This window comes from Peromyscus maniculatus, chromosome 11 (genome assembly GCF_049852395.1).
Source record: "Peromyscus maniculatus bairdii isolate BWxNUB_F1_BW_parent chromosome 11, HU_Pman_BW_mat_3.1, whole genome shotgun sequence".
Taxonomy (NCBI): domain Eukaryota; kingdom Metazoa; phylum Chordata; class Mammalia; order Rodentia; family Cricetidae; genus Peromyscus; species Peromyscus maniculatus.
In genome coordinates this window covers 99,765,026-99,790,864 of record NC_134862.1, presented here as the reverse complement: position 1 = coordinate 99,790,864, position 25,839 = coordinate 99,765,026, and the positions used below count along the sequence as shown (strand labels likewise).

At 45.3% G+C, this 25,839-nt stretch overlaps 1 protein-coding gene across 4 annotated transcripts in view; it reads left to right on the top strand.

Moving 5' to 3' along the window:
* The window catches only part of Rps6kc1 (ribosomal protein S6 kinase C1), a 147,603-nt gene that overhangs the window by 74,530 nt on the left and 47,234 nt on the right, over positions 1–25,839 (top strand). For 3 of the 4 annotated variants that reach the window (XM_006972084.3, XM_042258834.2, XM_076548200.1), the window contains one exon: positions 7,394–7,486. The exons of the other annotated variant lie outside the window; for it this stretch is intronic. In XM_006972084.3, the coding sequence (XP_006972146.1) occupies positions 7,394–7,486 (93 nt within the window). The remainder of the gene's footprint in view (positions 1–7,393; positions 7,487–25,839) is intronic. 4 annotated transcript variants of the gene reach the window in all.

The following is a 25,839-nucleotide window of genomic DNA, read 5'->3' as shown; positions in this document are numbered from 1 at the left end:
TGTTTTAAATTCTTGCAAAGGTTTTCTGAAAATGGGAGGAAGTGTTTAGTTTATTTCCTTAATTGATCCAAGAGGCAGGTAGTCTTGGTATATTCTGTGACTTGAAGCCATGAAAGAGACAACAAAATTCTTTAAAAGTTGCAGTTTTTAGTGTGCTAGTGTGTGTGTGTGTACACACACGTGTGTGCACCCATATAGTGGGAATAAGTTTTCCTGGTGTTGGTCCCAGGGATTAGGTTCAGGTTGTAGGCTTGGCGACAAGGTGCTTTTCCACCGAGCCATCCCGCTGGCTCCGCACATGGTTTGGCAGAGACACTTCCTAGTGTCTGTTTCTGGATCTGGAAAATGAGGGGGAGCATGCTCTTCTGCTGGACTGTTGATAATTATGAGCGCAGAGCGTCTGTCCCCAACGGAACAAGTGTCTTCATTCTCCGTTTTGCTCTGGAAACACAGTTGAAAACATCAGATGACATCCGTGCTATACCGAATCATCCTGTATGGCCGTAGTGTCTTAAGAATGCCCCCAGTATCATTTTAAATGGTACCTATGATGCCTTCTGTCCCTCCTGTGTGTCCCTGGTCAGCATCCTACTGGCTTTCCATGGAGTCATCATTTCTTTTTTTAAGATTTACTTTATTAGCCCATACTGCCTGTAATGGTTTATGGCATTCGGAACAAGCATATGACATACTTGGAGTCATAGCAAATAAACACAAGGCCTCTTTGGAGCTCGTGATCAGAGATCCAGCCACTCTGTAGATGAGTCAGAACCTCACTTGAAGCATAACTTGTAATGACACTAAGCTGAGGTCTAAAGAGGAAAGCTGATTCGATGAGGCTGCTCATTCACTAAATGTCTTTTAAGACTGGGTGTGTAGCGTCCCTCCAGACACAGAGCACCACACAGCTGCTCGTCTTGCAAACCTTACAGCATGACTGAACACAGCTCTGGAGCTCAGGAGACCAAGCTCAGAGAGACCGTGCAGAGCTGACAGTAGTGGAGAATTGTTTCCGAAGGCTAAAGGGGGGTGACCACTGGTTCTGAGCTGACAGGGAATTTGTGTTTGTTTCTGGGTGAAGGCAGCTGGAGGAGAGAGTAGACACGGTGTCTTTCTTATAGCCAACATTTGTTTTCATTTCCATTTGTGTTTTTCTGTGAGGCCTATCTCTACACTGCTCAAGAGTAGGCTTGGTTGTTTTCTTGAGATCAGCTTGGTGAACCATTGTCTCTTTCCTTTAACTGTCTTTGAGTCTGAATTTCAGTCAACATGATGGGGATAGGTGTGAGTGACTCGGCCCTTTTCCTTAGGCTGTGCAAAGCAGACGCGGCTTCTCTGGTGAATCCCCGTGCAAACATCTCTCTGTAGCTGTTTCAGCAGCTAAAGGAATCCTTTGGGGCTTGAGCAGCGCTGGTCTCCATCCCCTCTGGGGCAGTGGCTCCCTCTGCCCCGGCCTTTTCTTTGCTTTATTGAACTTTGGAGCTTTGGAACCTCTTATGTGGTAAATGTAGAAATCCTTTGCAAACAAATGCTGGAAAAGAAGCCAGTAGGAACTTTCCCAGCTCTGCCTCATTCATCATACTTGAAAGGCTCCAGGAAAATTGGAGAGGTAGGTTTATAATAGAGGTAGAATCTTGACTGTGGGAGACAGGCTGCTTTTATTTTTATTTTTCCAAATTGTGAGAGATTTAAAATAGCATTTTTGTGTAAGAAAATTTAAAATCAATTAAATTTAGAAAAGGGACAATAAGTTATCTAAATAGAGGACATAAACATGTAAATGCCATTTTATCCTGCAGTTACTTGGGGTGAGTGAATGTCACCATGGACAGTGTTCTGAGGTCCTGCAGATTCTGAGCACAAGTGTGACGCTGGCATTGATGCGGCGCGTCTGTGTTTGCTGATGCTGTTGGCTGACGCCAGATGTCATTGGAAGATGTTGACACTCGGCGAGAGAGGTGGCAGTAGGCTTGGGACTCAGCAACAAACGGCTAAATGCCAGGTGTACCAGCCACCCAAGGGAGAGTGCTCGAGCTAGCCATTCGCTCAGGAAATATTTGTAAAGTGAGAACTCTGGAGAAGAAAGAGCTTGTGTTCAGGGACTCCATGTGCTGGATATTGAAGTTCTGAGTTTGGATATTGATTGATTGATTGATTGGATATTGATTTCTTTATTTGAGGCAGGGTCTTGCTGTATCACCCCCGCTGGTCTCCTCCCTGCTGTAGGGATTATAAGTACTCACCGCTGTCCTTAGTCAGAGTCTGGATTCTTGATATGTTTCTTTCCTTTTGTTTGTTACTTCTTTTCCTCAACACCAGTGACTGCTGCTCAGGTGTTCTGAGTGGGGCTGGTGAACCAGCATCAGCAGCCCCTTCAGGGAGCTGTGGGAAGTACAGAGTCCTGGGTGCCCTCCTGCATCTGATGTTTCACTTTGATGGGTCCTCAAGTGATGTGCATAAACACTGTGGTTTGAGGAACGCTCGCCTACAGGTGGGTGGAGGTTGCACAGTGAGCACACCGAATAAAAGACTGTGGGTAGGTCAACCGGCAACTTAGCGCCACAGAGAACTCTAAGAAGCAGCCAGGCGGTCTTCACTTAGCCTTTTAGAGAACAGAAATGGCAACCAGGTGTGAACTGTGTGCTGACTACAGGTACCAGGTACCAGCTGTGGAGAGCACTGCAGGGCGCTAGGCATGCCAGCTGCCTGGGCCATGGCCAGTCGAGCAGCATGATCTTGCCATCCCCATTGGGTCACACTCCTTGTCCCGCCTCTCTTGTCTGTTCAGTCCTGGTATAGATGGCCTAACCATTCTTTCTTGGCCCCTAGAGTGGCCCTGGCATATAAGAGAAGCACTGGGGAGTCACCCTGCTCCTCCGACACAGTGTGCTGCTGTTGCTGCTGTTGGTAATCGAGGTTATTATTTCATTCATTGTGTGACAGGGCCACCTTCATCCTCCTGCATCAGCATCCTGCGTGGTACAATTGCAGGTCTGCGCCCCCTCCCCTGGGTACAGTCACAGGTTACCCCTCTCTTCTGTTCAGCATCCTGCGTGGTACAATTGCAGGCCCTCACCCCCTGCCCTGGGTGCAGTCACAGGTTACCCCTCTCTTCTGTTCAGCATCCTGAGTGGTTCAATTACAGGCCCTCACCCCCTCCCCTGGGTACAGTCACAGGTTATCCCTCTCTTCTGTTCAGCATCCTGCGTGGTACAATTGCAGGCCCTCACCCCCTGCCCTGGGTGCAGTCACAGGTTACCCCTCTCTTCTGTTCAGCATCCTGAGTGGTACAATTACAGGCCTGCACCCCCTGCCCTGGGTACAGTCACAGGTTACCCCTCTCTTCTGTCACAGCTATTGCCGTCATAGACGGCTTAGCTGTGTTGCTTCCCGGTTTCCTCTGTTAGAGAGAGGAAAGAACCCGAGGTGTGCATTTGGTCTCTGCAGCCTCTCTCTAGTTTTAAAATTCTGTAGATTTATGTTTCCCTTTGCTGTCTGAAGACAGGAACAGATCTGTGGTTATACATAATTTAAATGCTACCACATAGAAGAAATAAAAGATTTTGAAGAATATGTTTATTTTTTGAGTATTTCATGTGTTTGTACAATATTTTTTTTTTGTGATATATATTTTTTATTTTACAATACCATTCAGTTCTACATATCAGCCATGGGTTCCCCTATTCTCCCCCCTCCCACACCCTCCCCTTACCCCCAGCCCACCCTCCATTCCCACCTCCTCCAGGACAAGTCCTCCCCCGAGGACTGTGATCGACTTGGTAGACTCAGTCCAGGGAGGTCCAGTCCCTTCCTCCCAGACTGAGCCAAGTGTCCCTGCATAAGTTCCTGGTTTCAAACAGCCAACTCATGCAATGAGCACAGGACTTGGTCCCACTGCCTAGATGCCTCCCAAACTGATCAAGCCAATCAACTGTACAATATATTTTGATAATGTTCATTTCTCACTTCTCCCAGATCCACTCCCCACTTTCCTTCCCACCCCCTTCCAATTTTGTGTCCTCCTTTATGACCACCAAGTCCAAGTGTACTGCCCATGTACTCATGGGCATGGGCTAGTAGGGAGATCTACCAGGGGCCACACCCTCAAAGAAAACTGACTCTCCCTCCCACAGAAGCCAACCATACAAGGTTTGTAAATGACTCCTTTATTTGGTGATCCTTGTGTGCCCTGTCTCTGGCCCTAAGCTTGCAAAGCGGTTTAAAGAATAAAGACAAGTTCGGTGTCTATTGCCTTTGCTGTTCCCATCATCACCCAGCTCTGTCTTACAGCTTCTTTTGCACATAGAACACCTGCTCTCCCCACTAGGAAGAGGACTGTGCACATGTTCTTCTTGGCGTTCCAGTGCTGTGGAAACCGACGCTGAGTATGGACTTTTGTTTTCCTGTCCTCCACTTGGAATGCTTCCCTCACTCAAGCAGACCCTCCATGCCTCTTACTGATTTGTAGTGTCTTCATTAGGTTTTTAATTGCTGGAAAAGGATGGAAGGGTTTATTTTGGCTCATGGTTCCGGAGGTTTTAGTCTGTGGTCACTTGGCTCTGTTGTTGCTGGCCTATGGCAAAGCCTCATCATGATCAAGGGCCTGTGGTGGACATAGGTGTGGGAGGCAAGTCTCCAGTGACCCACCTTTCTCCACTTAGGTCCACTTCCTAGATCCCATTAACACAGCACCCTTTTAAAGCCACAAGCCCATAGTGGATTCATTTATGACGTCAGAGCCCTCAAGATCCAGTCACCTCCCAGAGGACTCGCTTCTGAACACTGCTGACCTGGGGCTGCCATCAACATAAGGGCACCGAGTGGCCCCAGTCTAAACCCTAGCACTGTTCTGCTGCCATGCGCGGAGTGGTGCGGCAGACTGTGCGGCTCTTGCTTTGCCGTTGTGATAGGTGAAGTCAGCTGCGTTCTTTGGAGACTGAGCTCAGGGAACAGTGACTGAGAAGTGTGAACAGAAGAGAGGGTGCCATGTTGGGGCATTTGGTATTAAACGTCAAGTGTAATGGCTAAGATATCACTTTTCCCTGATAATCTCTTTTGCTGAAGTTATAAACAGGTCTTTCTTTTTCTTGGTAATGCAGCAGGGTGTGTGTGTGTGTGTGTGTGTGTGTGTGTGTGTGTGTGTGTGTGTGTGTGTTTATCTGTGTGCTATATAGTAGGATTGCCAGCAGCAGGGCAGGGGCTAAGGTCTGTCTAGGATTCCACTGTCTCTCTTTGTGATGGAAGCAATTCACTTTTCTGTTTCCCTTTATGTAGAGCAAAATGGGTATTATTAGAGCAACTTTTCCTGTGAGCACCACATTCCGAGTGGGAATGGGAGGATAAAGATGAAATAATACAATATAAACCATGTAGAAGAGACTTTTTACAATAGTTCCCACGTGTAACACTAATGTCATGATATACATTTGTATGCATAAACACCCTCTTTAGATTTTAACCTTTTAAAGAGGCATCTAGTTTCTGACATCTGCTCTAGTTCCTATGAAATGGGATATCAAATAACATTTGTTGAGACAGCTAAGAACTCCAAATCATACGATTTAAAAAAGATTATTATTATCTAGTACAATTGAGATACTGTCTCAAGTTAAAGTATCTCTAGAACAAAAGCCAGGGCTGAGGATGGCTCTGTGGGTAAAACATGAGGACTTTGGATCCCAACAGCATGGCATTGCATGCTAGCACAGGAGAGGTGAGGACACGGCGTCAGGATCCACGGGGCTTGCTGACCAGCCAGTGTAGCCATTCAGTGAGCTCTAGGTTTAGTGAGAGACTCCACCTCCAACTGTAAGATAGTGACTGAAGAAGGCATCCAGTGTTGACCTCTGACCTCCACATGCATGTACATATACATGTACACACACACACACACACACACACACACACACACACACACACACACACACAGCCTTAGCCAGATGTAGTACACACCTGTAATCCCAGCATATGGGAGGTAGAGGCATGAAGATCCAGAGTTTGAGATCAGCTTTGGTTACAAAGCAAACTCAGGGCCAGCCTGGGCTACATGAGCCCCTGTCTACAAAATCCAAACCACACCAGACACCTTCTCCCATATTCCAGCATCAGTATTCCAGACGACCTGGATTCAGCCTTTGCTCTACAGCCAGAGATAAGGAGACAAGCTGAAGGTGGTCAGAATGGCTTCTCTAGACAGTCTCATTATAACAGGCACCACGTCCCCCAGACAGCCTTCTTGCCAGCTCCCCTCTGCCTCCTCCATCTCTTCCTTCTGTTGGCCAGCCACCATCTCAGCTGCTGCTGGAGCCTCTCCCCCCCCCCAAAAAAAGAGGGTGACCAGGGTGCAGTTCTTCTTAGGAGCTCTGTCTGGCCATGTTGGTCTGCAGAGGGACATAAACGTCCAGAGTGGCGTCTCAGTCCTTCCCTGATCATGCTTGAGTATCTGCTGTCCCTTCTCTGTTCTTGTCTAGTTTGTTGATAAGGCCTTCTGTCCGGTGTGACAAGGCTTTATGTCCCCTGATACCCTTCGAAGTGTACTGATGTACTGTGAGGAATAATTACAGAAGGACTTTCTGGACGTACGTGCCAGCTGGAGATGCTCTGAGGTACCGCCAGGGAAAAGCTACCTGGAGTTTGGAAGTTAATACTGTTCTAACTGTGCCACTCCAGCATCCCTCCCTCATGTCCATTATCTTGTCTGTAGCTAACAGACTGTTTTCCACATCACAGATATTCAAATATTTGAAGAAAAGTTCTTTCTTCCGTAAACCACCCCCAGCCTTTGTTCTCATAATTACTGGGTATATTGATGAGACTTTTTTTTTTTTTCACCGTTGTTTGGTGATTTTTCTGGCTGAACTTGAATGTGCTGATTCTTCTTAAAGCACGTGGTCTGTATTTAAGGTTCTAAGTGCTTACTTTGTTCTGTAAGGAAACACTAGAGGACTGTAGTTTCAAGGTAAGAGAATGCCTTATGCCCTTCTGTTCCAAGTGAATCTGTTAATTATTATTATTTTTCTTTGTTTCCCTCTGCTGGATTATTTTTGGTCTGCTGGGGTAAACACAAGGTTGTCGCTGACTCCGGCCCACTTACTTGATTGTTAGACATTTTCATGATAGCTGTGAACCAGCATCAGCTCATTAATTTTTCTTTTTAAAAACCTGTTTTCAGTGCTATGACTTATTTACTTGTGCTTTTGTCTTGCTTTTCCTTTTAGATTTTTGATTTTGATTTTTTTATTTTGCATTACAGACAACAGTAGCTTCCTCCTTTCATCTTCCCTTCTCTGATTTATGATAAATTTAGTTTCTTTGGCCTGACGTTTGCTGCAGTAGGCAGTCTTCCTTCAAGTACCTCCCTGATTGATGTGTAATCTTTGATATCTTCCATTAGCCTCCAGGATCACTAAGTTCAAGGCCCCCTTGGAACCTAAGGAGCCCTGCCGAGGAGCTGAAGGCCTTCAGAGTCCTTGGGGTGATTGACAAGGTAATTCTTCAGTGTCTCTTCAAGAGTTCAGTCATAAATGGACTGCATGCTGGCATTCTGTCTTTGAAGCTTTGGATCTTAAGGATATGAAACAAAAGAGGAAATGACTCAAGTGCATCCGCACTTTCAAATAACAGAGCAGCGGGGGAAGCTTTTACCTCAGCCATTCTCTTAAGGTCATGCAGCATACACTGTGCCGAGGAGAAGGGGTAACAGTGTTTGTGGGCATTCAGTTGAGTGTGGGGTTTTAATTTTCCAAAGTGTGGCTGTAGGATGATGCACTTTGTGAAGGTGCAGCTGTGAAGCATTGGTCAGGCCAGTCATGTTAGTGGTCAGGAAGAAAGGTGGAATTCCTGGTAGCTGTCATTTGTGAGCACCTGCTGTGTGCCCACCCCACATTTATATGAAGTGGTTTATGGAATCCCTCCTACAACCCCATTACCTGCATCTTGATGGGAAAGTGATACAAAAACATAGAGTAACTTGCCCGGAAGTCCCATGGCCAACTTGGAGGACTGCTGATCAAAAACCTTGAACTTAGTTGACTCCAAAAATGGCTTTCTCAGTACATTGGGCCCCTTCTACACCAAACACACACACACACACACACACACACACAGAGGCACACACACACACACACACACACAGGCACACACACACACACACAGGCACACATGCATACACACAAAGTTTGGTGACATGTCAATCATGCCCAATGTTTATCAACACTGAGCCTGTCAATTTGCATGCCTTGGAAATACTAGATTGTTCTGCCATTATAACATTAAAGAAAATGCCACTTAATGTTGACATAAATGAGTCTTTGACCTTGTGGCCACTTGGCATTGTTCCCCGAACACCTTGGTGTTGTTCGTTTTGGTTTTTCAAATGCCGCTTGTCTTCCGAAGCGTTCGTTCTTAGGAGTCCATGCTGCACTTGAGCGATCTGCAGTGCAGCGTGAGATGCTTGGGCAAGGACTCACAGTTCCAGAAAGAGCATCAGGTCAGAACTTTGATGATCGTTGTTACACATAAGCCAGGACAACTGAGTTTGAGCTTAAAGAAGTCTACAGTAGGACTTCTGTGTTGTTTCAGAGTCCGCGATAGTCTGTGACTGGCTCTGTAGCCTTTGCATTACGGAGAACATTCTGTTTGAGAGTAGACACTGAGTGGATTCAGGTCCCGTGCTTTGGGGCAGACGTGCCATCTGCATGTGCTGTCTCAGCACCTCTTAGACTTGTGTCTTGTGACTCTGTGACTGGTCATTGCTGTGCTGTGAGCCTCAAGTTGCACACAGTTCTGGTGACAGCTAGGAGTCCCACAGATGAAACCAGGCAGATGCTAGCGGTGGAGGAACCTTGCTTCTTCCGCTGAGGCACCGTCCATTGCTGTGTGTCTGCATTAGCCAGTGTCACTCAGATGCCATTTTCTAAGTGGCAAGAAGGAGCTCAGTGTCTGGGAATCAGTCAGCTTTGCAGGTAGTCTTAGCTTATAACATCATCTCTCTGCTGGTAAAATATGAGCAGGCAGATTTTAAAATTTGGATTGTTCAAGGTAAATTCCTTTCTGTTGTACTAAGGCATACCTTAAACTCGGGTTTTAGAAACTCGGGGTTTGGGAAAGAGGTGTTGAATAAATTCACGTCTAGAAAACACACACAGGGTATGACAGTGCTGATCTGGGACAGCAGTTTCTCTGATTCTAGATTTAGTGTTTGCTATTTGTGAATTATCTTGAGTTGTTTATTAACTTAGCAAGTTCAGTTTTGTATTGAACTTCATTAGGAAATAAATTTCCTAAACCTCTATCTAGAAAGCAAATGAAATGGTATTTTTATTAGTGTCTACACTGCGGACTTCATGAGAACAGCATTGTGCTGTTTTATCTCTCACTATGTTCTTTGTGCCTAGAATTATGCCTAGCACACCTTGGGCCCTCAGTGCAGTTGTTGAATGAGTGAATTGAAAAGAATTTAAAATGTGTCATAGAGTGACACCTACTGGTATAACGTGAGACTGCTCCCTAGAACCATTCTCCAGTGAGTGTCTGCCCAGGGGAGGGGGACAGTCTTGCGGGGCTGTTGTTGGCTTAGTTCTGTCAGTGGGAAGTGATCTTCGGTTCTTGGGTGGGGTTGTAGGATCCTTTATGCAGCACGAACCGAAGCACCAGGGCTCCAGGGCATAGGTAAACAGGCGCCATTCCGTTGCAGAGATGACCGGCTGGTGAAGGCATTTAGAGTTCTATTTTAGGAAGACCGGAAGGAGAAAGCAGACATTTTCACCTTTCAGATCATGTGCAGACTTCAGGTATTTGAGGGCTGGAGCTCTGCCATGCTTGTTAAACCTAGAGGGCAAGAGGAGTGTTGACTGTGCTGGAAATCTGGGGTACTGGGGCCTCACTGGGGGGGCAGTAAGGAGTGGAGCTGCTTGTTCTCTTTCTTCTCCCCTCCTCTCAGGAGGCGGCTAGAACCAGAGAAGCTCCAGCTGCAGAGAGCAAGAGAGAATTGGAGGCATGGTTAGAAATACCCGTTTTCTTTTCTTTCTTAACTTTCTCCCTCCCTCCCTCCCTCCCTCCCTCCCTCCCTCTCTCCCTCCCTCCTTTCTACCTCCCTCCTCCTCCTCCTCTTCTTCTTCTTTTTTTTTTTTTTTCTGAGACAGGGTTTCTCTGTGTAGCCCTGGCTGTCCTTGATCTTGCTCTGTAGACCAGGCTGGCCTCAAACCAGGCAGCCTGCCTCTGCCTCCTGAGTGCTAGGATTAAATGTGTGCACCACCAGTGCCCAGCTGGAAATACCTTTCAAGGATTAGTGTCTTAACCAGAGATGGGTTAGATCTGAGATCTTATGAGCTTCTTGTCAGTAGAGGTGTCCAGGGAATGGTGGGAGTGTCAGTGGACGGATGCTGTGGAGGGACCCAAGCATTTGGTGGGCTTTGTTCTAGATAACTTTGATCTTCTTCTGCTTCCAGCTGTGTTTGTGGATGTTTTCCTTGTGTGGCGGCAGAAGGAAGCGAGAGCAGAGCTGGTGGGTGCCGAGGGTGGGCTCCTTCCTCCCTTGGAAGCCCGTTGCCTGCGCAGGCGCCGCCGCCGAGCTTTGTGGAGTATGAATGCACGCTGTGTATGTTCCAACACACAAGTGCTGACGTACAGTTCGTTCGTTGGAGACCTGGCTTCGTTGTTTGGTGGGTAGAGAGCAAAAGCTGAGAGTGTTTCTGAAGAAGCTCACTGTTACATAGCTCACTTTCAGGGTCATGGCCTCATCAGCATTAAGAAGCTTTGTCAAATTCCTGACCTTGCGGCTGTATTGATGCTGCTGCATAGGTTCTCCTCATGGACAGCCAGGCGAAGAGCAAAGGACACTTTGAGATACGCTGCAACTTCCTGTGAGTTAAAAACAAATTCAAAACCTAAAAAAGCTAGAATCAATGGAATGAAAACAAGAGATCAACATCATTAACCATACTAAAGGCCGGTTCTCTGACCATCAGTGAGGTCACTAAGCCTTTAGAGAGGATAACTAAGGAAGAAAGAACTCTGTAGGAGAAACCAGAGAGGGGACATCACTCCCTCTTGTACAGTGAACAGCTTGGATGTGATGAATTTAATCACTGTACAATTTCCCACCACCTCCCCAAGAGACAAAGCCTGCTAACTCACGGAGAAGGAACAGACCCTCTGGGGAAGCGCACGTCGATCTACTAAGGAAACTGAGTCAGTACTTACTAACCACCCCAGATAGCAAGCACTAGGCCCAAATGGAGTTGAATTCAGTCTGATATTTATAGACTACATTGAGCCAGCCCTCTCTAATGTCTTCCACGTATATAAAAGGAACTAGTGGTATACAGATTGGGAAGGAAGGTTTCTGTGTTTACCTGGGTGTGACATGGCTGTGTAATATGAAAGAACTGACAAACTCTTAGGACTAATAGATGTCACATCAGGGTTGCAGGATACAAACCTAGTGTACCATCATCAGTTGCTTTCCTCTGTGATCAATTAGAACCTAAGATGAAAATAATATCAGTGGTAGCGGGCTTGTCTAGCACACACAAGGCCCTGAGTTTGATCCTCAAGCATCAGCCAGGTGTGATGGTGCACATCTATGATTCCAACACCTAGGATTCTGAGACAGGAGGATTCTGAGTTGAGGACATCCTGGGTTACATGATGAGATCCTGTTTGACCCTGCCCTCCCTCAAATCTCCAAACATACACTATAATTTCCATTAGTGCCCCAAATTAAATACTGATGTATAAATTTAAGAAAGTATGCATGTTATCTATATAAGGAAGACTATATAATCCTGATGAAATAAATCAAAGAACTGTAATTGAGAGTTACAGGCATGGGTAAGAAGACCCTTGTTGTTGGGATGAAGTCAGTTCTTTTTAGCCTGAACTGTGGATTTAGTATAGTCTGATTCAAAATCTCAACAGGTAATTTTGTGGACATTAACAATCTGGTTCTAGAATTTATATGAAAGGACAGAAGACCCCAAATAACCAGAGTAATATTGAAAGAAAAGGGTAGACATCAGGACTGACATTTTCTGAGTTTAAGACTTACAAAGTCTAGCAGTCAAGATGGTTACAAGCTAGACTTTGTAACTGTGAAAAACACTGTGGTGGGATGACAGACAAGCCTAGTAGACTGGAGAAGATCCTTTGAAAAGATACTGACCAGAACATACAAAGAGCGCCTAAAACTCAATGACAGCAAAGGAGCAAGCCTCAGTGGAAGCGGTGGCCTGTGGTGAAGTGATGGGTCAGGGTACGTTTGTCTGCGCCAAGGACTGCTGTGGCGGAGGCTGCTGACAGTGGCCCAGTTGTGTGTGTTTGGAAACTGCATTTTTGCATAGTTTTGTCAAATTGTTCTAAAGACAAAGTATCTAAAGTGGAAACAAAACAAAACAAAAAACTACCATATTGGATGAAGATGTGTCTTTAACAATATCTTTCCCCCAAACTGTAACACCACAATTAATGTTAAACTATTAAGAGACACAGGAGAAGCATTTGGCCCACACAGCAGCCGCCAGGTGTCTGCAGATGCAGGGTGGCCCTGTGCCTTTGCGCGAGGTTCTGATGCCGGGGGCAGCCTCTGGATTGCAGACTGCCTGTCTGTGCAGGGTTCTGTGGTCTCTGTAAATTGTTTGGATTTTGACTCAGGAAGTATGGATGCTTTTGTGTTGACAGAGCGAGGGTTTGAATCCAGATCTGTCTCTTTCTAAGACTGCCATTCTTTTCATTGCTAGAACTGGACTGTTGTGATGATGGTGTCTGTATTTTCTATCAACCTTTTCTATTCCATTCTCAGTAAAATGTTACACAAGCAATTGTGCCTAATGAACACAAGTCAATATGTGAGTAACACCATTTTTAATGCTGTAGAAGTAGAAAATCCCCATAATGACTAAAAGGATTTAGTTATTACTAATTGAATAGCTAAGTCATGATCTCATTTATCCTTAATACCTACTGTACATGAGAATTTCACAGATTCCTGATCCTCCAAACTATACCATTTTAAAGACAAAATTACTGTGATTGTATTTATTGATTAACAATTTGAAATGTACATGATTACCATTTTTAATGTATAAACATTAAATTTTTTTTATGCAATATAGTTAGGAAGTGTTATTCTCAATTTTCCTGGTATTTTCAGGCTGTTCTGCATATACTATAAGTCACTAATTAGCTCCCTATTGTTTGGCCCTACATTACTTTACTGTTTGCCTCTGTTTGTGTTGACTATGCCGGGAGGCAGATCATCTCCTGCTATGACTGTTTTTTTAGAGTTGGAGGTAGTAGGTCAAAGCAGTGCACCTGTGCGTCCTTCCTTTCTCTCAACTTGTACCAGCGTGGCCCTGTCAGTGACCTGGGGACCGGGCTTCCTCACCCCAGCACCACCTGCTATTTGCTGGATTAGAATGTGGACTTGAGGTTGCTGGTGAGGCTGTGGATATAGGAGGCCTCGTGGTCTGGGTCCCTTCTGTTTCTGAGATGCTGATCCATATTATTTTAAAAATAGACTTACTTATTTTAATTTTATGTGTATGAATGTTTTGCCTGCATAAGAAGAGGGCGTCAGATCCCCTGGAAGTGGAGTTGCAGATGTTTCTGAGCTGCACGTGTGTGCTGGGAACGGAATCCATTTCTTCTGCCACACAGCAGTGCTCTTAACCGTGGAGCTGTCTCTCCAGCCCACAGGTTGTTTTCTTTCTGTCTGGTCCGGTGGCGTTCAGCAGATATCTGATAGATAATACACTAATATCTGATTGGGGGTGGTGCCCGTGTGTCAGCTTGCTGTATCAGAGTGATGCTGTCTTCCCCTCGGTCTCCATCATTGCCTCCAGTGTTGTGTGATAGCTTCCTGTTATCGCCAGGAGCTTTCCCTGTGCTTCTTTGTTGTTTTACAGCATAACACAGCATTGTTTTCTACATTGATTATTCTGAGTTATCCCATCGTAGGCTTGTTAGAATACACTAAAGTGGACCACACACACACACATGCACGCACGCACGCACGCACGCACGCACGCATGCACGCACCACACACATACACACCATACACACATACACACCCACACTATACATACGCATACACACCATACACACATACACACAACACACATACTATACCCACATATACACCACACATACCACACACACATACATACACACCACACACACACACACACATACACACATGCATGCCACACACACCACACACACACATAGACACCACACACACACACACACACACACACACACACACACACACCACATACACCCCTGTGTTCTGGCACTTTTAGTTTATAAAAACAGCTTTTTATAAATTCAGTAGTTATTACTTCAATTGTTACTTTTAAAATTTTTGATTATGGGCTGGAGAGATGGGTCAGTGGTTAAGAGCACTTACTGCTCTTCCAGAGTCCTTGGGTTTGTTTCCTAGAACCCACATGGTAGCTCATAACTGCCTGTAACTCCAGCTCCAGGGATCTGATTCCTTCTCCTGACCTCCATGGGATCCTGAATGCATGGGGTGTACAGACATACATCTTCCATTGCCCCCACTGTAAAATAAAATAAACATTAAAAAATCAGTTATGTGTGTAAGTGGGGAAGACAGCATCACTCTGATACAGCAAGCTGACACACGGGCACCACCCCCAATCAGATATTAGTGTATTATCTATCAGATATCTGCTGAACTCACATAGTTATGCGTATGTGAGTGTAGGTGCCCTGGACCTAGAGTTCTAGGCAGTTGTGAGATGCCCAACGTCAGGGCTGGGAATTGAACCTGGGTCTTCTTCAAAAGAAGTACGTGATTTTAATGGCTGGGCCATCACTCCAGCTCAAGAATGATGTCATTTTTAACTGTGTCCAGATCCTTTTGAACATTTCATCAGTCCTGAGTTACCTGTGGTCTGAACTACAGAATCATATACCCAGCTTTAGATTCTTGTCGTACACACAGTTATATTGTGGACTTTGTGTCCATTAAGTTGGTGCTTGTTGGCTTGAGGCTGGCATAGAGTTCTATCAGAGTTCGCTTTCCAGTGTTTATTCCCTCTGAACTGATGCATTAGGATCTAGCTATACGAGACCTTATGTAGGGAGGGCAGCGTGCTGGGGAGTCACGGTAGACAGAAGTGTCCCTTGGAATGTCTGTTGTGGTGAGTGGGGGGTGGGTCATGGCATGAAACAGCCTGAAGTTCTGTGACTGGATTCTCACTTTAAATGAGAGCTTTGAAGATATCTGCAAGAGGCTAGGGAAGTGTTTCTCAGAGTGCCAGGTTATTTGGATCATGTTAATAACTTCAGATGAGTGGAGAAATGCCGTTGAGAGGAATGAGCTTACCTATAGGCATTTATAGGCATATGTATAGATCTACAGCAGCAGGGTTTATCTTAGAGTTCTGTATCTAAGAAACTACCTGTAACATAGTAATATAGTGATAATATAGTAATAATATATATTATTAATAATTATAATATAGCTGTGTTGAATTGGAGCAACTATATGTTTGAGAAACACACATTTTAGTTATGTTAATATTAGTATTTTGTGCTTTGCTATATTATTCCACTGTTTACATACTTATAATTAAGGCTACTTTTAATTACATGTAAGATATGCCTATCTATCTAGCACCTTATTACAAAATTCTTGATACATTGGATTTATAGATTATTCGTTTTGTTCCAAAGGACTCAATTTCTTAAGATATGTTTAGAAATAAGGCTGACGAGTAGTTTTATACTAGGACCCCCTAAACAAACTATGAAGCAAGGGGAGTAGTCTCATGTTGCCTTGTAGCCCAGGTTGTGTAACCTCAGATTCAGAAGGACCCTCATGGTCTTCTACTTAGCAACACAGGAAACGTCTGTTGAAGGCTACCAGGTGGCAGGCACCTGTTAGGCGATGGGACAAGTGTGCCATCTGACACATGGTTCTTCTTTGTCTACTGGAGGGACCCGGGTAGGTGCATGAATGCTAGGGTGGCTGGAGGCATCTGTAAGGAAGCAGAGATGCAGTGCTCTGGTAGTGTGCCTGGCCCTTTAACAGTTCCAAGTCCTGGTGTGTCTTCAACCAGATGTGGTTCTATCCTCCACCCCTTCCCAGGGGCTGCAGTTTACTTCTGCAAGCGGGTAAGGTCGTCTTTTGGTTAACCTCTTTTGTATGTGTGCCTCTTTCAATGTTTATTAGAGTTAACCAGGCCCGACCTTCAGCCTGTTGCAGTACCTTTGGCTCTTCCTTGTATAATTTTTCCTCGTGGGAAAATAAATTGCCTTATTTTCCTGTTCCTGTCACTGTAAATTCCCGGACCCTCTGACAGACTGCAGACAAGCCTGAAGTGGACACGCCCAGAGCTTCCCGCAGCCCCTGTCCTCAGGCCTCTTCTGGACTCCTCTCTTGTGCTCCTGACTGCTGACATCCTGGCTCCTGCTTTGCTCACACTCACCTATGAGTGTTTTCTTGTCCATCCTTCTTTGGGTGGGACCAGCTTCCTCTTGCTTTTTTCCTCTGTGGAGGATATAGAATTTTCTTTTTGGTCCCTGAGTTCTAAATTCACGGTGGCATGTTTTGCTGTGAGATCTTTTCATCTGTGAACATGGGCAGAGCTGCTCTTTGTCAGTGTGGGAGCCATGTGGGCACTCTTAGACTTCATGTGGGCCAGTCTCTGTAGGGAGGTTTTCTTGGTCCAAGGGGTCTACTTAGAAATGAACACTCCAGGGGTTCATGCTCGGATCTCCCTGGGAAGGGGAAATAGAAGAGATTTTGGGAGTGGACTGAGGGTGGGTGGAAATGGGAACATGAGCGATCAGATTGGGGGGTCAGAAGGGGAGAGGAAAGAGATTACTGGAAGTGGGGGCATTTCCGGGTCAGGTAAAAACCTGGTTCAAGGGAATCTTCCAGGAATCTACAAAGATGACCCCAGCTAAGACTCTTAGCAATAGCGGATATATAGCTTGAACTGGCCACCTCCTGTGACCAGATTGGTGCCTAATCCAATTGTCATCAGAGAGGCTTCATCTAGGAACTGATGGAAACAGGTGCAGACCCATAGAGAAACATTAGGCAGAGTATGGGGAATTCTGCAGAAGGGGAGGAAGGATTTTAGGAGCAAGAGAGGTCAAGAATGCCACAAGAAAACTCACAGAATCTCATAAGGGCTCACAGAGACTCATAAGGGGAACCTGCGTGGGACTGACCTAGGCACTCTGAATATATGTTAAGTTGGGTAGCTTGGTCCTCTTGTGGGACTCCTCTAACAGTGAGAACAGGGACTGTCTCAGACTCTTTTACGGGCTTTTAGGACCCAATCCTCATACTGGGTCACCCTACCCAGCCCTAAACTATGGGGAGGTGTTTAGTCTTACTGCAATTTGATATTCCATGTTTTGTTGATGCTCCTGGGAGACCTGCCCTTTCCTAAACAGAAGCAGAGGAAGAGTGGATTGGGCGGTGGGAACAGGGTGGGGTTGGGGAGGGAGGAGCTGTGAGGAGAGGAGAGGGCAAACTGCGACCAGGATGTAAGATAGAGAGATAGATAAATTTATTTTAAAAAATGAACACGCCGAACTCTTGTGTAGCGGTTGGTGTAAGAGCGATAGCCCCTGGGGGAAGGAGTCACCAGTGCCCGGCCACTTGTGTGGGCTGCAGTGCCTTGTGTCCTGCTTCCACTGATTTCAGCTCCCATCTCAGTGCACATCTTCAGGGACAAACCTTAGTCTACTGCTGTGTGGCACAGGGCAGCAGCTGCCTGGCAAGTTGCGCAATGGCAGGGTGGGTGTAGGCTTTCTCACATCTTCCTGTTGAGGGTACCTGGTATTTCTAGGGCTGTGCTTGCTGTTGGGTGGCGTTTCTACCTGTAGACACCCAGCATTGTCTTCTGTCTTCTAAAATGTTGCCAGCCTTTTCTTTTGCTTTTCTGTTTGCCTGGAGTCACTGTTGTAGACCCTTAAACCAGTGGACCTCAAAGGGTCTTTAGCATAGTTCCTCATGTTGTGATGATCCCCCAACCATAAAATAATTTTTGCTGCTACTGCATAACTGTAATTTTCATACCGTTATGAATCATAATGTAAATATCTGTTATGCAAGATATCTGATATGTACCCCCCATGAAGGGTCATGACCCACAGGTTGAGAACCATTGTCTTAAACTCTTTCATGTTAGTTGGTAGTAAAATGATGTCAGTCTGTTCCCTCTAGACACTAGTAATCACACCCAGCCTTTCCTTTATCTGTGTTTCAGTTTGCAATGCAGATAGACAGAATCATGTCCAATTTTGAAGTATGTATTTTCTTTATCTCCATCTGAAAATGCACTGTCCATGTTTGTGCTGGTTTCCTCCATCATTCACACTGATTCTGCAATCACTTATGAAGCTGATGCTGTGGAAGAGCAAGCCCCTAAACATGACCACTCCTTGTGTAACCTTCACACAGACCCCAGGCATCCTCTTGATGTAGCCCCTCCTCTCCTCTCTCGCTTCCTTCTCCTCCTGTAGAACCATCGCCACCTCAGTGTTCTGTGAGTGTCCTATGTGTTCTCAGTGTTCTGTGAGTGTTCTATGTGTTCTCAGTGTTCTGTGAGTGTTCTCTGTGTTCTCAGTGTTCTGTGAGTGTTCTCTGTGTTCTCAGTGTTCTGTGAGTGTCCTATGTGTTCTCAGTGTTCTGTGAGTGTCCTATGTGTTCTCAGTGTTCTGTGAGTGTTCTCTGTGTTCTCAGTGTTCTGTGAGTGTTCTCTGTGTTCTCAGTGTTCTGTGAGTGTTCTCAGTGTTCTGTGGGTGTTCTCAGTGTTCTGTGAGTGTCCTATGTGTTCTCAGTGTTCTGTGAGTGTTCTCAGTGTTCTGTGAGTGTTCTCTGTGTTCTCAGTGTTCTGTGAGTGTTCTATGTGTTCTCAGTGTTCTGTGAGTGTTCTATGTGTTCTCTGTGTTCTGTGAGTGTTCTATGTGTTCTCAGTGTTCTATGGCCCTGCTGTCTCGCAGGTCTGAATGCAGAGTGTACAGGGTAGCATGTGCCCATCACTCCCTTCCCTTACTTTCTCACTCTCTTCTCACCTTTATTTCTGTTTCAAAGTTGCCCTTGCTTTCCTCTCTAGTTTTATCTACTTCTCTTTTGCTTGGGCTCTTTTATGCCTTAATTTATGCTATAGAATTGGTCTACCTTATGCACCAGCTCTCTCTCTCTCTCTCTCTCTCTCTCTCTCTCTCTCTCTCTCTCTCCTTCCTTCCTTCCTTCCTTCCTTCCTTCCTTCCTTCCTTCCTTCCTTCCTCCCTCCCTCCCTCCCTCCCTCCCTCCCTTCCTTCCTTCCTTCCTTCCTTCTTTTTCTTTTTCATTTTAAAACAGTAGCCTTGGCTGCCCTGGAACTCACTATGTAGACCAGGCCAGACTTGAATTCAGACATCTATGTACTTCTGCCTCTCCAGTCTTGGGATTAAAGGCATATACCACATACCTGGCTATTTATAGTTTTGATAAAGATACTCACTCTTAGCTCAAGCTGTCCTGGAATTCAAGGCAGTCCTTTGTCAGCCTCTTAAGTGTGGGTTATAGGCAGGAGTCACTCTGTCCAGCTCTGTACAGTAGATTTTGATGGTTTCTGTGCCTCTCCCAACAAGCCTTAGATTCCTCAAATGGCCAAGCATACTCATTGAGTAATTTTGTAGGCAATGGGAAGAGACAGTAAATATGCTACATGCCTTCAAACGATATTGAGGCTGTGTACACCTGCAGCATCCATCAGCACACCCCCACCATTGTCATAGCTCCCACAGAGCACACCTGTGGATTGTTGGCAGGTGCTGGGTTGCCATCAGTGACATTGCCAATTTGACAATGAGTGTCGTGCCTTTGTGTTTTATAAGGGTTTTGAACTGTTGGGAGGACATGAACACATTGCATTCTTACACTAAGTACATTTTCTGGATTACATCAAAATGCTGCATTTCAACCAGTACCAAACCTTGGCTTCATCTTCTATAAAAGTATAAACTCATTAAAATATTTGAAATCATTTTTAAAACTTCCTTGCTTTTGAGGCATTTTCTTTTGGAAAGGGAATCAGGCTTCCCAGGCAGCTGATTGGGGCATGTACTGACAGGCAGGGAGTTGCTGCCATGTCCATTATCATTGTGAGTGAGCATCTGACTGGCCTGTACTTGCCATTTCTCACCAGTGTATGGTAGATGGCTGTGTGGGCAGACTGCTGCTTTTTGGAGCTCATTCTAGCTTCTAGGCATTATACCCTGATTCTGGCATATCTGTGGAGGGCATGGGCAGGGAAAGCCCGAATAGCAACCTGAAGAGTATTAGGTTTTCTCAGCAGATGCAAGCAAGTCTCTGAAGTGAAATATAATAATAGACTATGCTTTTAGAGGGATTGATTTTCACCCAAACTTAACTAAGTCAAGCCGCCATCTGGAGGAAACTTCAGAATTCAAGCCAGAGAAACAGGATAAATAACTCAGTATGGAATTGAACGGCTGGCCTGAACTTGGGCCTGTGGACCCAGGACTTTAGTGTTCGCCCTCTCCTTAGCCATTTTCCCTCTCTTTATGGCCATGGGCAGGCTCTTCATGGAAACAGAGAACATACATACAATTAAGAAGACAAAGATGCTTGGCTCTGGGAAGAGCGTCCTGAGTGTTGTTTTCTTCACTCTCCAGGAGTCCTGTTAAGCCATTCTCTGTCCTTTGTACCCTGCCTCTGCTGTCTTGTGTGAGGTTCCCCGATGAACCACTGTGTCCCATGCAAATGGGTGTTATGAAGTAGCAGGTGTATAGGCGTAGGATGTGAAGACTCACACAAAAGTTGTCTCTGTGATGGAGTATTGTTCACGGAGGCTCACCCCGTACTAGAGGTGCTGCTGAGGGGAGTGGAGAGTCTTTAAATGGATGTTTGTGCTTGAAATGGTTACTGCCTGAGTTGTTTACTGGAGAATAACCCCCATTTATCTTGTTTTAGGGTGTGAGACATTTAGCTATTTGCCCCAGAGTTGGGGATTTGGCCGAATGACTTGTAAACAAAGAAGAAAGATATAAAGACTATTTTTAGAATAGTTTTAGGTTGACCACAAAAGTGAGAGGAAGTAGAGATTCCCCATCATCATGGCTACACACATGATAGCTTCCACTGGTGTCAGCCAGATAGAAGCTATGTTACTCAGTTTGGTCTGGAAGCTACAACCCAAGAGCATAAATAAGCTTAAGACAGCTTCAGAGTGTGTGCAGCCTCCTAGGCTGTGACGGAGTCCCTCAGTAGTCAGTTGCAGAGGAAGACAGGCTGAGTTTGGCTCATGGTTTTGGAGGTCTTTGCTGATACACTCTTGGCTTTGCTGCTTGGCCTGTGTAGATTAAGTGGCCTGTGCTGCCCTTCACGCAGACAGAAACCAGGACTTGAATGTTCAAGCTGCGCTTTGTTCAAAGAGCTGGCAATCTGAGAAGACAGTGGGTTAGCATCCTAAAGATCTGCCTGCCATCCCATCTTCAGCCAGAAGATTCAGGGCTTATGCCTATGATAGCGCGTGTCATAGTCTATATCGTAAGATTACATTTGTGCTTCATACTGTAGGAGGGTTACACACATGCGCTTGTACACACACACACACACACACACACACACACACACACACACACACACACACACACACACACACACCTGTTCTGCTCTAGATGCCATCCAAAGAACTAGCTCAGGGCAATGCAAGACTTGATGGCCTTGGCATTTGTCTCCACCCCACACGCCATACAGAGAGGAGCTGAGGAGAAAAGCCCAACACTATGAGTCTCAGTGAGATGGACTGCCTCTCCAGGACAGACTGATTGCCTTTGTGTCTCCTTAGCTGAGGGGCTAGGGGCCAGTATCCAAGGATGGACTCCTGCCCTCATGCCCTTCCCTTGGGTCCTCTATACTAAAAGTTCCACTACCCCATGACAGCACTTTGAGCTGCTTCTAACACATGGGCCTTGGGGAAGTGTTCAAAGCCCAAACTATGATACACATTTTTATAACAAGTTACCGAGTCTCAGCCAGTCACAGCAGCCTGGCTCCAGTCAGCTGTAGGCGGCCAGCTGATCAGACCGTGTTCCAAATAGGCAAACACTGCACTGTAACTATCTGAGCTGCTCTGCTCTGCTTCCCTGTTCTGTCACATACGCTAACTGATGGTGTTATCTGAACCTGCTCTCGCTCCGAGGCTGCTTGATCACAGATCTGTGCTAATATAGTTAAATTTTAATTAAAAAAAGGATCAATTGTATTTAAAAAAATTCTATACATATATCTGTGTGTCTTTGTGCATGTGTGTGTGAGTGCAGGGCCTGCAGGGGCTAGGAAAGGAGTGGGGCCCCCTGGAGCTGCAGTTACAGGGGCTTGTGAGCTGCCTAATGGAGGTGCTGGGAACCCAGCTCAGGTCTTCTGGAAGAGCAGCAAGTGCTTTTCACTGCTGAGCCGTGTCTCCTGCCCCTAAAAAATTGAATTTCAGCATCTCTTCATTCGTATTAAGGCTCATTTTGCTGTTGTCTGCAGTGTATGTCTTCGTGTGCCCACACTGCTGTGGTGTCGTTCAGGGTGTCTTCATTGCCTTGCTCCTCTGGCCATCCCTCTGCCCTTTGCCCCGCACCGTGGTGTTTCTGGTCCTTTCTCTGCCTCCATGGTACTGCCTCTTCCAGAGTGTCAGTGTGCAGCCTGCAGCCTGCCTTTCTCTACAGGTGAGGTGTGTGGACGTTTCCCACCTCTTCTCGGCTGCTCTCGGCAGCGTCTCACTGGACCGCACTGCAGTCTGTTCATCCTCTGGGCCACTGAAGGACGTCTTGGTCGTTCCTGAGTTCTAGTGAAGAACCTGCTGTCCGTTTCGTGGGCATTTCTGGGTGGGCATATTTTCAGTTCCTTTGGCAGACAGCAGGAACATAATTGCTGAATCATATATGGAGAGGGAAGACTTAGTTTTGTAAGAAACTGTCCAGCTGTCTTCCCAGGAAGCTTTGTTTCCACCAGCTGCTGCGCAGGGAAGTCACATGCTCTGTGTCCTCCTCAGCCTTTGGTGTCAAATCCAGGACCTCTTTCATGCTCAGCAGGTGCCTTTCCACTGAGCTCCATCCCAGGAAGAAATTTAATTGACATGCAATGATTGTATGTGTTTGTGGGATACAATGTGACATTTCAGTAGGCGTGTCCTGTGCAGTGAGCAGGCTAGTTTGTGTAGCCCCACTTGAAGTGTTCAGTTCTTGTTGCTGAGCAGATCCAAACTCTTCTTTATAAATTGTTTGGAACTACACAATTATTTGTCAGCCTTACGCACCCCCATCTCCAGCCTGTGAGCCCTGCTCTGCAGGTGACGTTTACAGTCTCTCTGCCTGTAGCCCTAATGTAAGTGAGAATGCAGTTTCTGTCTGTCTGTGTTTGGCTGGCTTCGTCGTGGCGGGCCCCAGTTTCGCCCCTGTGTGGCCCACTTTAGAGCCAGGCTTCTGCTTCTTATTTCTGAGTTTGAAGAACCTGTGTGTGTGTTTGGTAGTGGGCCATGGTTTATGCTCACATTGTCTTTGCAAAGCAGAGCTTTTTAATTTTCATCATGTCCACTTATCATTTTTTCATGACTATGTGTTGGCTGGCTTTATGTCAACTTGACCCAAACTAGAGTCACTGGAGAGGAGGGAGCCTCACTTGAAGAAATGCTTCCTTAAGATTGGTTTCTAGGCCAGCCTGCAGAGCATTTTCGGGCCTCCTCGGGCGCCACACATGCATACATACCTACAGGCAAAACATCCATACACAAAAATAAAATATATACAAATTCGAAAAAAAGATTGGAATCAACACAAACTGAATCACCAATTACCATTTTGAGACTCAATTTAGAAGATGCTTTTGGTGCCATTTTGTTCTATCTATCTATCTATCTATCTATCTATCTATCTATCTATCTATCTATCTATCTATTTTGTTATTTTAAAATTATATTATTATTATTATTATTATTATTATTATTATTATTATTTATGTGTGTATGACAAGGTTTCATCATGTAGCTCTAGCTGCCCTGGAACTCACTCTGTAGATGAGGCTGGTCTCAAATTCACAGAGATCCACTTGCCTTTGCCTCCTGAGTGCTGGGATTAAAGGTATGTACTACTATGCCTGGCTTCCTTTTATTTTTAATTGTTTTGCTTTTGGTAAATATTTTTCTAAAATTTATTTTGTGTATTTTTTCTAACTATGGTTAAAAGATGAAAAACAAGAAAATTTTATATTGATGAATTTCTGTTAAGGTGAATATATTTTTGAGATTCAGTGTTACAGTTGAGCAAACACCACAGTGTTGTGTGTTATGTATGACAGCTAACTGTGGTTATCCCCTTAAGTAAATTATGTCTGTCTGCCTGTCTGTCTGTCTCTCCCTCCCTCCCTCCCTCCCTCCCTCCCTCCCTCCCTCCCTCCCTCCCTCCCTCCCTCCCTCCCTCCCTCCCTCCCTCCTAAGTCTGTTTTCCAAGCACCAAGATACCTTTCTTCCAATATTGCAACATTATGATTTGCCATGATTATTACATTTCTTGGAAGATAAGTTACTCTGGAAGCATTTGCTTTTTTTTTTTAAAGTCATTTATTACAATTCATAATGATAATCACTAAAAAAAAATCATGTGTGATGGCCAAGTATGTAAATACTCAAAGGTAAGAATTTGTTTGCTGGGGTGTACACCCAGTACAATATTGCTACAGGCATGTGCCACCATGCCTGGAGAGATGCCATCGGTCTTCCCACATCAGGTTTTGTATTTGGTGTTCTGTTAAACTTGTTCCCGAGCGTATTTTCCTTGGGAAATGTTTGGACTTCCTAGCATGCACTGTTTGTGTCTGTGTGAACCATTTGATTTTATTGTCAGTATCATGGGCTCAACAAACAACTTAAATCTTATATTTTGGCTTACTCAGAACAGGCTTATTTTGAATAAGGTTGAGTTTTCAGTGTGATCAGCCTTCTGTTAGAAAGAAAAGCTTTCCCATCTCCTCGGCAATGGTGTCCCCTTGCCCTTGGTCTGGCTGATGGAATGGCCGTGACCTTGGGTACTTTCTGTGTGTGGCTGCTTCTCCCCGTGTTCAGTGTTTTCTGGTAGCTTGCCCGTTGCCTGCCTCTGGCTGCATCATCTCCCTTATGCTGACTTCGGCAGTATTTCTTAGTCTCTTATCTCTGGGCTTTGATGCATGTGTTCTGAAGGTGGCCACCGTGACTTTGGGTAGAGCAGATGGTAAACCTTCAGGCCGCCACCAGCTATACTGGTGCTAAGTTGGGGAGTTCACGTTTGATGAAGAAACAGAAGTGCATATGAAAGCTTTCACTGCCTAAATACCTTCTAATTAAAAAATTAGCATACGAAAACCTTTGCAGCTGCCTGGGCATTTGAAGAAAATGAAAATTAGTTGTTTTCTTAGAAATGCAGTTATTTACCAGTTTCGCGTCTCATTGCTTGCGCCTCCTAACAGCTCTTTCTCTTTTGTCCCAGTTTGATTTTGGCAGTAGTCGAGGCAGCCAGCTAGGTGATTAGGTAGACTGAAATAGGGGGCCCTTTAGAAGTCACAGATGTTTGTACACTTTAAATTAAGGTATTTTGAATTTTACTTGCTAAAATATGTAGCTCTGAGTGTTAACTTCATACAGTTCTGGTAGATTTGATCCGCTGTTTTCTACTTTGGAAGATATTTCTGGATTAAATACATACTTGAAGAACTCAAAGTGCCCCAAGGCTACCCTGCTTTGTCTGACAGAGCAGGTGACTTGTGACTGGCGGGGTTCCATGGGTCATGTATTCACTTCATAGTGATGTATCAGGTTGGACGGA